The sequence below is a fragment of the Parasteatoda tepidariorum genome, chromosome 1, assembly GCF_982258835.1.
Source record: "Parasteatoda tepidariorum strain Cologne lab strain chromosome 1, Ptep-v5.0, whole genome shotgun sequence".
Taxonomy (NCBI): Eukaryota; Metazoa; Arthropoda; class Arachnida; order Araneae; family Theridiidae; genus Parasteatoda; species Parasteatoda tepidariorum.
The window spans coordinates 64,634,077-64,648,316 of record NC_141755.1 but is presented as its reverse complement, the minus strand read 5'-3'; the positions used below and the strand labels follow the sequence as shown (position 1 = coordinate 64,648,316).

The 14,240-nt window shown below is 27.6% G+C and overlaps 1 protein-coding gene across 1 annotated transcript in view; it reads right to left on the bottom strand.

Moving 5' to 3' along the window:
* LOC139425496 (glutamate receptor ionotropic, kainate glr-3-like) overlaps positions 1-8,679 on the bottom strand; it is a 38,383-nt gene extending 29,704 nt beyond the window's left edge. The window contains exons 1-2 of the mRNA XM_071180505.2: positions 8,641-8,679; positions 6,960-7,063 (exon numbers count right to left, since the gene is read on the bottom strand). Coding sequence (XP_071036606.2) covers positions 6,960-7,063; positions 8,641-8,667 — 131 coding nt within the window. The 5' untranslated portion in view covers positions 8,668-8,679. The remainder of the gene's footprint in view (positions 1-6,959; positions 7,064-8,640) is intronic.
* Positions 8,680-14,240: the final 5,561 nt, after the last annotated feature.

The following is a 14,240-nucleotide window of genomic DNA, read 5'->3' as shown; positions in this document are numbered from 1 at the left end:
TAATGAAATTCAAATTAAAAATTTAAATAAAGCGCAGACTACAGCACCATTCACAATATCCGAATAGGCTTGCTGAAAGTGATGATCTCCAAACTGAATGCACAGATCAAACAATTTTCACGTTTAATAATCGTTCTCCTAATTGTGAACTTTAAAGTGTTAGATTTGTAAAGCCTGTTAATTTAGTTTCGAAAGTTAATGAAATTCAAATTAAAAATTTAAATAAAGCGCAGACTACAGCACCATTCACAATATCCGAATAGGCTTGCTGAAAGTGATGATCTCCAAACTGAATGCACATATCAAACAATTTACACGTTTAATAATCGTTCTCCTGATTGTGAAATTTAAGGTGTTATATTTGTAAAGTCTGTTAATTCAGTTTAGAAAGTTAATGAAATTCAAACTAAAAATTAAAATAAAGCGCAGACTACAGCACCATTCTCAATATCCGAATAGGCTTGCTGATAGTGATGATCTCCATACTGAATGCACAGATCAAACAATTTTCACGTTTAATAATCGCTCTCCTAATTGTGAACTTTAAAGTGTTAGATTTGTAAAGCCTGTTAATTTAGTTCAGAAAGTTAATGAAATTCAAATTAAACATTTAAATAAAGCGCAGACTATAGCACCAGTAGTAGCTCACAATATCCGAATAGGCTTACTGAAAGTGATGTTCTCCAAACTGAATGTACAGATCAAACAATTTTCACGTTTAATAATCGTTCTCCTAATTGTGAACTTTAAAGTGTTAGATTTGTAAAGCCTGTTAATTTTGTTTCGAAAGTTAATGAAATTCAAATTAAAAATTTAAATAAAGCGCAGACTACAGCACCATTCACAATATCCGAATAGGCTTGCTGAAAGTGATGATCTCCAAACTGAATGCACATATCAAACAATTTTCACGTTTAATAATCGTTCTCCTGATTGTGAAATTTAAGGTGTTATATTTGTAAAGTCTGTTAATTCAGTTTAGAAAGTTAATGAAATTCAAACTAAAAATTAAAATAAAGCGCAGACTACAGCACCATTCTCAATATCCGAATAGGCTTGCTGATAGTGATGATCTCCATACTGAATGCACAGATCAAACAATTTTCACGTTTAATAATCGCTCTCCTAATTGTGAACTTTAAAGTGTTAGATTTGTAAAGCCTGTTAATTTAGTTCAGAAAGTTAATGAAATTCAAATTAAACATTTAAATAAAGCGCAGACTATAGCACCAGTAGTAGCTCACAATATCCGAATAGGCTTACTGAAAGTGATGTTCTCCAAACTGAATGTACAGATCGAACAATTTTCACGTTTAATAATCGTTCTCCTAATTGTGAACTTTAAAGTGTTAGATTTGTAAAGCCTGTTAATTTTGTTTCGAAAGTTAATGAAATTCAAATTAAAAATTTAAATAAAGCGCAGACTACAGCACCATTCACAATATCCGAATAGGCTTGCTGAAAGTGATGATCTCCAAACTGAATGCACAGATCAAACAATTTTCACGTTTAATAATCGTTCTCCTAATTGTGAACTTTAAAGTGTTAGATTTGTAAAGCCTGTTAATTTAGTTTCGAAAGTTAATGAAATTCAAATTAAAAATTTAAATAAAGCGCAGACTACAGCACCATTCACAATATCCGAATAGGCTTGCTGAAAGTGATGATCTCCAAACTGAATGCACATATCAAACAATTTTCACGTTTAATAATCGTTCTCCTGATTGTGAAATTTAAGGTGTTATATTTGTAAAGTCTGTTAATTCAGTTTAGAAAGTTAATGAAATTCAAACTAAAAATTAAAATAAAGCGCAGACTACAGCACCATTCACAATATCCGAATAGGCTTGCTGAAAGTGATGATCTCCATACTGAATGCACAGATCAAACAATTTTCACGTTTAATAATCGTTCTCCTAATTGTGAACTTTAAAGTGTTAGATTTGTAAAGCCTGTTAATTTAGTTTCGAAAGTTAATGAAATTCAAATTAAAAATTTAAATAAAGCGCAGACTACAGCACCAGTAGTAGCTCACAATATCCGAATAGGCTTGCTGAAAGTGATGATCTCCAAACTGAATGCACAGATCAAACAATTTTCACGTTTAATAATCGTTCTCCTAATTGTGAACTTTAAAGTGTTAGATTTGTAAAGCCTGTTAATTTAGTTTCGAAAGTTAATGAAATTCAAATTAAAAATTTAAATAAAGCGCAGACTACAGCACCATTCACAATATCCGAATAGGCTTACTGAAAGTGATGTTCTCCAAACTGAATGTACAGATCAAACAATTTTCACGTTTAATAATCGTTCTCCTAATTGTGAACTTTAAAGTGTTAGATTTGTAAAGCCTGTTAATTTAGTTTGGAAAGTTAATGAAATTCAAATTAAAAATTTAAATAAAGCGTAGACTACAGCACCATTCACAATATCCGAATAGGCTTGCTGAAAGTGATGATCTCCAAACTGAATGCACATATCAAACAATTTTCACGTTTAATAATCGTTCTCCTGATTGTGAAATTTAAGGTGTTATATTTGTAAAGTCTGTTAATTCAGTTTAGAAAGTTAATGAAATTCAAACTAAAAATTAAAATAAAGCGCAGACTACAGCAGCATTCACAATATCCGAATAGGCTTGCTGAAAGTGATGATCTCCAAACTGAATGCACAGATCAAACAATTTTCACGTTTAATAATCGCTCTCCTAATTGTGAACTTTAAAGTGTTAGATTTGTAAAGCCTGTTAATTTAGTTCAGAAAGTTAATGAAATTCAAATTAAAAATTTAAATAAAGCGCAGACTATAGCACCAGTAGTAGCTCACAATATCCGAATAGGCTTGCTGAAAGTGATGATCTCCAAACTGAATGCACAGATCAAACAATTTTCTCGTTTAATAATCGTTCTCCTAATTGTGAACTTTAAAGTGTTAGATTTGTAAAGCCTGTTAATTTAGTTTAGAAAGTTAATGAAATTCAAATTAAAAATTTAAATAAAGCGCAGACTACAGCACCATTCACAATATCCGAATAGGCTTGCTGAAAGTGATGATCTCCAAACTGAATGCACAGATCAAACAATTTTCACGTTTAATAATCGTTCTCCTAATTGTGAACTTTAAAGTGTTAGATTTGTAAAGCCTGTTAATTTAGTTTCGAAAGTTAATGAAATTCAAATTAAAAATTTAAATAAAGCGCAGACTACAGCACCATTCACAATATCCGAATAGGCTTGCTGAAAGTGATGATCTCCAAACTGAATGCACATATCAAACAATTTTCACGTTTAATAATCGTTCTCCTGATTGTGAAATTTAAGGTGTTATATTTGTAAAGTCTGTTAATTCAGTTTAGAAAGTTAATGAAATTCAAACTAAAAATTAAAATAAAGCGCAGACTACAGCACCATTCACAATATCCGAATAGGCTTGCTGAAAGTGATGATCTCCATACTGAATGCACAGATCAAACAATTTTCACGTTTAATAATCGTTCTCCTAATTGTGAACTTTAAAGTGTTAGATTTGTAAAGCCTGTTAATTTAGTTTCGAAAGTTAATGAAATTCAAATTAAAAATTTAAATAAAGCGCAGACTACAGCACCAGTAGTAGCTCACAATATCCGAATAGGCTTGCTGAAAGTGATGATCTCCAAACTGAATGCACAGATCAAACAATTTTCACGTTTAATAATCGTTCTCCTAATTGTGAACTTTAAAGTGTTAGATTTGTAAAGCCTGTTAATTTAGTTTCGAAAGTTAATGAAATTCAAATTAAAAATTTAAATAAAGCGCAGACTACAGCACCATTCACAATATCCGAATAGGCTTACTGAAAGTGATGTTCTCCAAACTGAATGTACAGATCAAACAATTTTCACGTTTAATAATCGTTCTCCTAATTGTGAACTTTAAAGTGTTAGATTTGTAAAGCCTGTTAATTTAGTTTGGAAAGTTAATGAAATTCAAATTAAAAATTTAAATAAAGCGCAGACTACAGCACCATTCACAATATCCGAATAGGCTTGCTGAAAATGATGATCTCCAAACTGAATGCACATATCAAACAATTTTCACGTTTAATAATCGTTCTCCTGATTGTGAAATTTAAGGTGTTATATTTGTAAAGTCTGTTAATTCAGTTTAGAAAGTTAATGAAATTCAAACTAAAAATTAAAATAAAGCGCAGACTACAGCAGCATTCACAATATCCGAATAGGCTTGCTGAAAGTGATGATCTCCAAACTGAATGCACAGATCAAACAATTTTCACGTTTAATAATCGCTCTCCTAATTGTGAACTTTAAAGTGTTAGATTTGTAAAGCCTGTTAATTTAGTTCAGAAAGTTAATGAAATTCAAATTAAAAATTTAAATAAAGCGCAGACTATAGCACCAGTAGTAGCTCACAATATCCGAATAGGCTTGCTGAAAGTGATGATCTCCAAACTGAATGCACAGATCAAACAATTTTCTCGTTTAATAATCGTTCTCCTAATTGTGAACTTTAAAGTGTTAGATTTGTAAAGCCTGTTAATTTAGTTTAGAAAGTTAATGAAATTCAAATTAAAAATTTAAATAAAGCGCAGACTATAGCACCAGTAGCAACTCACAATATCCGAATAGGCTTAAAGAAAGTGATGATCTCCAAACTGAATGTACATATCAAACTATTTTAACGTTTAATAATCGTTCTCCTAATTGTGAACTTTAAAGAGTGAGATTTGTAAAGTCTGCTAATTTAGTTTAGAAAGTTAATGAAATTCAAAATAAAAAGTTGCCACTAATCTGTAAATTGGAAACTGCAGTAAAAAAAAATATATATATATATATATACGGCCTCTCAATTTTACGTACACTCTGAATGATACATGATTTACTTGGATGAGAAGATCTCGTGAAATAGGCGGGGAGGGAATCTGTATCAATCGAAGATGAAATTGCGCTTTTGTAGAGTGCCAGTAGTATAAAGTTTGTTAAAAATCGTGAACGAGAACTACAAAAATATATATTTAATCAGTTCCTGTAAATTATCAATGCAAGTATATACAACCGGAAAAAATACTAATTTAAACTCTAACCCTAACATAGACACCTTATATTATAATAAATGAATAAAAGAGCTAAATAATATAAATATATTCAACTATAGATAGAACTATTGTTATTTCGCTTTCATGCAGTGTAAGTAAAAAATTATCTTAAAACTGCTACGCAGAAAAATATATTAATAAAATTTACTCCGAACCAATTAAAAACTTCGTAAATTAAAATTTTGAAATAAAATTTCAAAAATAATATCATTGTTTTTAATTTTTTCCTAAAATGTTTGGTCTACATTTAATTGAATTAATCAATTACTGAATTGGTTAGAAAACCATGAGCTCCCAATTTCTTAAAATAATTAAAATAATTTTAGATAATTTTAATCTCGATTTTATGGCAACAGATAAAGATACTAACATTATAATGATTATGTGACTATTACGGACAGTTGAAAAAAAGTATACTAATAGTGTTTGGAATTTTTAAAACTTGTAAATATTTGAGTTAGCTCACTTCTAAACGCTATTGAATTGGTCAAAACAGTCGCGATCAGACATAAGCATCAATTGTGTAAAGTATTTTTCAGAAGATGGCGACACTATCAATTAGTCAAATTCAAAAGTTCAAAATTATTTAAATACTTATTGCCACTTAATATGAAACAATCATTTCTAAACTAAATTTTCCAGTTAATTTGTAAGTTATGAGAGAGGAGAAGTTTTCTCAAACTTAGGTGTCATATTTGAAAAAAAGGCTAACTTTTAGTTATTTCTGCTAATATTTAATAAAACATGGATATTTTTTTCCTTTTTTGAAAAAAAAGCAACCAACAATGTTAAATATTTTACGGTAATAAAGAAGGTTTTTATTTTTTTAAATCATTTTTATGCTATATTTTAATATTTGTTGTTAATTATACGCGCTAATTTAAAAATATTATATGCATATTGTAAAAACAAATCAACAAATAGAAAAATATTAAAAAATGAAGGAAAAAAAACACATTAATAAATGGAAATAGTGTATAAAACTAATGAAGTGTTATAATTTTATTTTTTTCTATGCAGCATAAAGCAAACTTTTTTAAAAAAAAGTAATTCCTTCTTTAAATCTTTGTAAATGTTATATATAAATTATAAATTATATATAGATTGAAGATTATATATTGATTAATTATAATAAATAGATTAATTATTGAGAGGTGAAAATAAATTTATTGGATAAAGATTCAATGTGATCTCAATATTGTTCAGATAATGGCTGGTTATGGCAATAATTAAATATTGAATGAAAAATATTACTTCATTCGTGACATTCTGGGTCGATTTTATCATTTCATGTCATAACTAAATCTCAAAAAATATCAATTCTTCTTCAATATGATGGAATAATCAATGTATACATGTTTTTTATAATTGAAGGCTGATAAATTCTTTGAAGAAATAAAATGGTGGTTATTTTAGATTCAACAATGGTATATTTTTAGTTTTTTTCCTTTTGATGCAACCTTCAAATTATAAATCTTTTTTTTAAATTAATTTTAATACAAAATGTACACACTTCATAAGTTATAATAAGCTGAAAAAAGAAATTCAAAATCATTCCACGGAGTCTCAGAAGTAAAAACTTGAAATGATTTTAATTCTTAATGTAAGACACTCAAATAGATGGGGACAAGCAAAAAAAGTTTTAGAAAATAAAAATTTGTTTATTTTATAAAAACACATCATGCCACTTATATTCAATAAAATATACTTTTATATAAAGAAATAATAAAGCCACCGATAAAGGCAACAAATAAAAAATAATAGGAAAAACTAGGATTATTTTAGCTTTATTATCTATTTATATAGTAGTGTTCTTATTTATATTATATATCAATTTTTGAACATCTTATTTATTTGAATGCACTTACGTAAAATTTAGCTTATTCTGTATCAATTCAAACACATCAGTAAAAGGTCCTGACATTTGCAATTCTCCATCTTCATCCGTTTGTAATAACAAAAATGGATCATACTAAAAAAAAGGATTAGTAAAAAAAACAATAAAAAGAATAAGTATACAAAATTATTTATATTTTTAAAAAACCTGCATTATTGTGCAAGTCTGATATGAAAAGTAACGATTTAAAATAAAGGTTTAGCACAAAAGAATATCATAATTTTGTAATATTCATTTTTTTAAATATATTATGCATATTACACTAAATAAAATGAAAAATTTAATAAAAATATATTAGCATTTGTTTTCAATTACAAGTCTTCAATGCATGACCTTTTACTCCATGGAAAACATCCAATCTTTTGTTCCAAGCATTTTGAAGCTTCACACATTATGTAGCTCCAGTTGATTCGTAATGTTGTTCAAGTTTTGATTTTAATTTCAACTAATTCTTCAGTTTGATTCTGAATGGTTCTTAATTCTCTTCAGTTGAATTTTAAAAATGTCCAAATGTGTTTTTATCCATTGATTCATTAATAGTGTCTTGGGTATACGAATGTCAATAACTTGCACTTAATTAAATGGCCATCTAGGTCTCCGAACCTTACATCATGTAACTTTTTTACGGTGTAAGGTTAAAACACTGTTTTTATAAACCACCATTGCCAAAAAAGCTTAAGGAAGCATTTGCTAAGCATTAGGAAAAATTGACAGTGTGCAAAATTAATGAAACAATAAATAAGATTTCTTTTGTGTAACAAGAGAATCACACATATAACATTCGTAAGTGAAAAAAATTAACACTATTTTCTATAATTTTATCATTTATTGTAATATTTATTTCCCACCGATTTTTTATTGCAATATTTATGCCCACCCGATTGACACTCGTCATTCAGGCATCAGTAAGGCAGATTTATTGGCCATTCTTTCAGGGTTGCCATATTGTATAACATCCATGTCTTGTCCGATATATTATATAAACCCAGGACCTTTCTAACGTGAGTTTAGCTCCCTGACCACCACACAATCAGGTCGGTATTTATTCTAATATATGAAACATTATAACCGTTTTATGAAATACGTTTTTATTTAAGAAACCAATTTATGTAACAAATCATCTTTACCATTATAATCTTCTTAATTAATTTCATTAAACAAATTTTTATTTGAATAAATAATCACAAGAAACAGAAGCTGTTACTTATTACTTGATAAAAAATTTGATTTGTACTCATATGCAGATGGAAATATAAGTCCATCTCTTGACTTTTGACTCTAAAATTGACTATTATTGCCGTCTGCATATTTTTGAAGCCAATGAAGTTTTTTAAAACAGTAAACTCTAATTTTATTCACACAGATAAGTTTCAATGTAAAAAAATTTAAATATAGCATGAATTCATTTTAAATTTCGAGTTATTTGTTTAATTTCAAAATGTACGTATGTGTTGTAATTTTAACATTTTCCCGGTTTGTGTCAAAATGTATGATACATTTTTATTGGCTCTCTTTAAATAACATTGATTTCTATTATATATGAATCCAGCGCAAATTATTCATTACAATCATTTTCGGAAACAATTGCATTTATGTGAGAACAAGTTATATAATTTGCAGCTATATCAAACAAGTAAAATTTCAAAACCTACTTCAGCCACAGCAACTCGTAAATGCATACCAATCAGTAAGAGATCCTAAAAAATTAATATTTCTGTTAATTTCATTAAACAGGCTTTTATTTTGCATTTTTATAACAAACTAGAAATTTAATTTTGAAAAAAGTGATGTTATTGTTTTAAATTCTACATATTAGTGCAATTTACAATAAACTCACAGCATCAAATGCAGTATTTTTAGGTTTGGAGTACTAATAATTTGAAATATTAGAGTACTAAATAATTTTAAAAAAAGCGTGTGTTAAAAATAAAAATAAAAACAGGACACATATAATATCTTCTATTTGGTTATTACAGTGAGATTCAGAGCAAAAGCAAAAGGGGGAAATTCAAATTGAAAGGGAGAATGATTAAACTTTTCCCCTGAGAGGGAAAACGTACAAGAACTGTATTATTTTACTTTAGTATTAGGTGTGCTCAGGATTGTAATGGCATAGAAATGTCATGTTCGAGATGTTTACTTTTGTTACCTATTTTGTTTAATTAAATTTATTGTTAAATGTTGTTCACCCGTCTAATTATTATTTACATCAAAACTCTTATTCACAATTTAAAACCTTTCTATTATTAAGAATAATTTCCTGAAATTCTCTATTTATGTTCAATTTTAAAAGCGGTGAAACTGTATAATAATGGTAATCTTTTTTTTTTTTCTTAGACATAATATTAGTTTATAAAACCAAAATATACTACATTAGAACCATTCATTTGATAATTTTTCCATGCATATGGCTATAGTTTTAAGTTTACTACAAATCTGAATATGGCTGTGCAGAACATAAAGTAATGTTTCCCTGTACTGGATCTCGGTGAAATTATCCGGGTCAAAATACCCGGTACCAGGGGCCTGTTACGGTAATTGGTGAGTTGGTTATAGGAGTTGGTAGGAGTTGGAATAGGTCTTATGACTAAAAGTCGGATTCAGGTACGGAAACCGGGTAGAGAAATTATTGTATCGGTTTCGGGTAATAAGTGAGTAATACCCGGGTAACCTAAGTAGATAACGAGTAATAACCGAGTACCGAGAAATTGCCAAGTATCGATATATCCCTAGTTTCAATGTTCCAAAAATCAATGGTTTTGAAGGGTAAAGTGAAAGTAGCATAGAAAAATATCGTCTTAAGATATCGGAACACTTCTATGCTTCACTAAAGCGATAAGGTGAAAAGGCGTTTAAAGATATAAAAAAATTTCGCCAGTTTGAAATATTTGAAATAGTTAATGAAAAAGAAATTTTGCTCTCTGCTTTAGAAAGTGTTGTTGTAATACAAGTAGTAAAAATTCTATCACATCTATCTCGAAATTTGAAATATCTTTATCTCTTCTCAAAGAAAAAGAAATGGACGAAAAATAGATAAATTTATCTAATTCTTAGAGCGATGTATTAGTTTTGCTTAAATGACCACTATATTTAAATCACTGCTTTCTGAAATGAGAAATTTCATTAAATGTTATTTTAAATTAAACGGCAAAGAAAATGCCCCTTTTCTCTTGTTTCCATTGCCTCGTTTCTCAATTGCAATTGATGGTTAAGGCTATTAATAATATTTATTAACAAAAGTCTTATCGAATAAGTTTGGGCAATTATCTTTCTGAAATACGTGATTCATTTATATTGCGAAGACATCCATTAGTTAATTTTACAAAACACCCTTTTTTTTAAACAGTACGGTTATTTGCGAACATCGATGTAAAAGAAAAGCATAAATTGAAACTGAAGAAAGTGATTACTTCATCCTAATAAATATTAAGTTTTTTTAATAATTATTCAAACCATTTAATTACAACTTTAAATGTTAACAACATGTTAACTAATGAATTTCCTACTGTTAATATTTTAATACAAACAGTAGAAATGTTGAAAAAAAGTATTAAGGAAATCTAATATTTTTTTTATTAAGTTAATAAAAAACTTTTAAACGAAAGTAAATAGTATTAAATGCTAAATTAACTTCACTTTAGTTAATCGCAATTATTACTTTAGTAAATTTTTCTTGAAACAATAACTACTCTTAGAAATCTTACTTAACAATAGCTAACACGAATACGATTTCCCTTGCGCGTAGATATTTTTAAAATCTGTATATAGTAATTTAAAAGTTGCGTTCCTAATAAATAAATTTGTATTTGTCAAAACATTTTAGACTCATTTTAATTCTTTTCATAATAAGAGATCTTATCCATTTTACATATTAGAAATGTTTACAGGTTAAAAATACAGGTAAATGTAAATTTCACTTTAGAAATTTCAAAATAATTTTTATTTGAAATCTGTGTGATAAAAAAAACCAGAGCAGTGCTAAAAATGTAACTTTCTGTTTTACTTTTATCTTTTAAAAATATGAATATTTTATATTAATTACTTTAACCAGCAGATGGGTAAAAGAGAAGAAAGCTGAACTGATTGTCTCAAGTCTAATTGAAATATAATTTTTATGAAATGAAACTTTCCATGAATTGAAATTAAACTAAACTTTCCATTTTTGAAAATTCGAATTGTTCATTTTCATGAATTGAAAATTTCCATTTTTATGAATTGAAACTAAAACACTTTTTACACTCTATTTCTTTTAGTCATATTCTCCATATGTGTAAAAATGTATTATATAATTAATCATGACAAATCATATTTGATTTAATAAGTTAGTAAATAATAAGTAAAGTAAAGTAATAAGTAAAGTAAAGTAATAAGTAAAGTAAAGTAATAAGTAAAGTAAAGTAATAAGTAAAGTAAAGTAATAAGTAAAGTAAATAATAAATAATAAGTAATAGTAAATAATAAGTTAAAATAAAATAAATTTTCGGAAAGATATAAATAATTTAATAAATTTATTTTAGTAAGACTTAAACGCGGATCAATTTTTGAGAAAATAATTTATTTTTGTCTGACGTAAAAGAGAAAATGAAGGTGAAATACTTTTAAGAGACGATGGAAGAAAATCTTCAATGGTGATTGAAGTGATACGGCCAACGTATTTCTATAGTTTTATACTCTACAGTTTTCTGGAAAAAAATATTTTATCTTCTTTCAGTCAACTCAAAAAAATATAGTCTTTAGAATTTCAATTTTATTTTTTAATTTTGTGTCTTGTAGTTTTATCTTGGAATGTGGCCAGAACTAATTTGGTAATATATTTTTTAATTACAAATAATTTCAATCAAATTAATAATTAAGCTGAACAAATACTTACAATTTTTTTCTTTTTTGCTGCAAACTTTGACTATTTTATCAACACTCCATTCGGAAATCATAAATTTTAAAGTCTTTTTTTAAACTAACCAAATAGAAAATTCTGTTACCAATACAGTAGATCTAAACTCTAAACATATATATTTTTTTTAAAAAATTATTTATATTTAAAATCAACGTAATAACAAATACAGTTTCTAATAATATGGAATTAAGGTCTAAATGCAAATTAAATTTGTACTTCCTTCAATATAATATCAATCTTAAATATAATAATTTTTGTCGGATCTAAAATATGACATTATTATTTACTCACACTTCGTATCAATTTCCGGCATAAATCAATAAATCTTATTTCAATAAGATTTCAATTTTAGGGATAAGATTTGAAAATTATTTACTTACGTTATGAGTCTACCCGTGACTAATTGTAAGAATTTCCTTAAATGCCGTCCTCCGAATTTTAGTTCTCACTAAAAACTAAACAAAAATTTGCGTTTCCAAGTTTACATTGCATTGCATCACGCAATGTTGCTTTTTATTGTACATTTATTCCTGACAATTATTAGTTTTCAATATTCACTTATCGGCTTTGAGCGTCTTCTTTTGAAAAATGAATAATATAATACCTCACGGGTTATAGAATTATAATGATGAATGAAAAGTGACAGTGACATTTGGCGAGTTTTTGAGTTAGATATCTAACTGCTTTCATTACTGAAGCCCTAAATCGATTTCCCACTTCGTTTCTTTAGAAATATAAATGAAGTTAGACAATTTACGACAATGCAGTATTGACGTTTTCTCTGCCGATTCTTTGCATTTTAATGAATCTGTTTTTCTGCAAATTATTAGATAAATAATTGATGTAATAGGATTTCTTTCGATTAAGATGTTAGAAATGAAAGGTTTTTTGTCATCTTAAAATAAGTTTTATGTAGTTTTGGGAAAATATTGAGAATATTAGTTCTTCGTGGTTGTGGATGAGGTTTTGATTAGAATAAGCAAGTTTATCTCTATGTTGAAAAATCGTAAATGCCAACGTCGCCGCTTTTGGGGGTTCAACTTAACGTTTGTTTTACTATGCAAAAAACTGTAAGACTTTGAAACTTGAAATTACTAAGGTCTCTCGAAAAGAGTACATGGATTGCAAGGATATTAAATTTTAAAATTTTTCAATTTGTTCGAGAATTATATATATTTCTATTAGACTTCTTGGGAAAAAACTATAGGGCTGCTCGAAAGGCCTCGGGTATGCAACCAAAAAGTTCAAATTCGGCATGATGAAAATTTCCAAAATTTTAACTTATTCGGAAGTAGTAGAAATTTTAAATACTCTTTTCCGAATTCTTTTTCACTTTTTTTTATGTTACATTTTGTTTTGATGCTCAAACTCTAAAAAACTAAGGAACTTGAAGTTAAGAACGTGTTTAATAAAATATAGGGAGTACGGCAAAATAAAAAAACAAAATCGAATTCGAATTTGAATATAATAATAAAAAATTTGAGAAAATAAATAAAACATGTTAATCGATCTATTACTTGCTGAAAGGCAATTACAGAGTTATTATAATTTTGACGTTTATTTTTTAAATTGATATGTGTTCGAAAGTCTTTGCATATTCATGTAACGAATTCGCACATCGAATTCATACATCGAAACTATAAACTTTTTTGAATAATTCTATGATATATATCGTAAATGATAGCACGAATTAAATTTCTGTCTGATATGTTTAACTTTTGAAACTTTTTTCATTGTTTTGAAAGCATATTTGTTAAATTTGGCAACGAAATGAAACGGAACTAACTATAAGCATTTGGGGAAGATTAATGAAATCTTATACCGCAATGGTCTTTTCTTAACTTGCAAAGGACTATAATTATTATAATCACAATTTTTTAAAAATCCATTTGATATCGCTTTAATATTATTAGTAACGTAATTGAGAAGTTTCCCGTGTTTTGTTGTAATAACATTTTTAATAAGCTCTATTTTTAGGCTAAAGTGTTTACTGTTTTCCATAAATGGCACATGCAAATTTCTAAGCTATTCCAAAAACCAATACTTAAAACAAGTGCATTCTAGTGAGAATGATTTGAAACATATATATCAGTTTTTGTGATTGCAATTTCACTAAAAAAGAACTTTTAAGGCTATTAAGCCATTCAAAAAAATGATAGCAATCATTTATATTGACTGCTCTATTATTATGCTATGAATTATGAAATAGACCACGCAAGCGAGACAATTAATCAAAAGTTTGTCTTCTAACTTTTGGTTGCATGTAATTTATTTATTAGTTCCATGAAAGAAATAAAAGTTTTTGTTCATCTTGAAATAGGATTGTTTAGTTCTAAACGCATAGAGGTAATTTTCAGA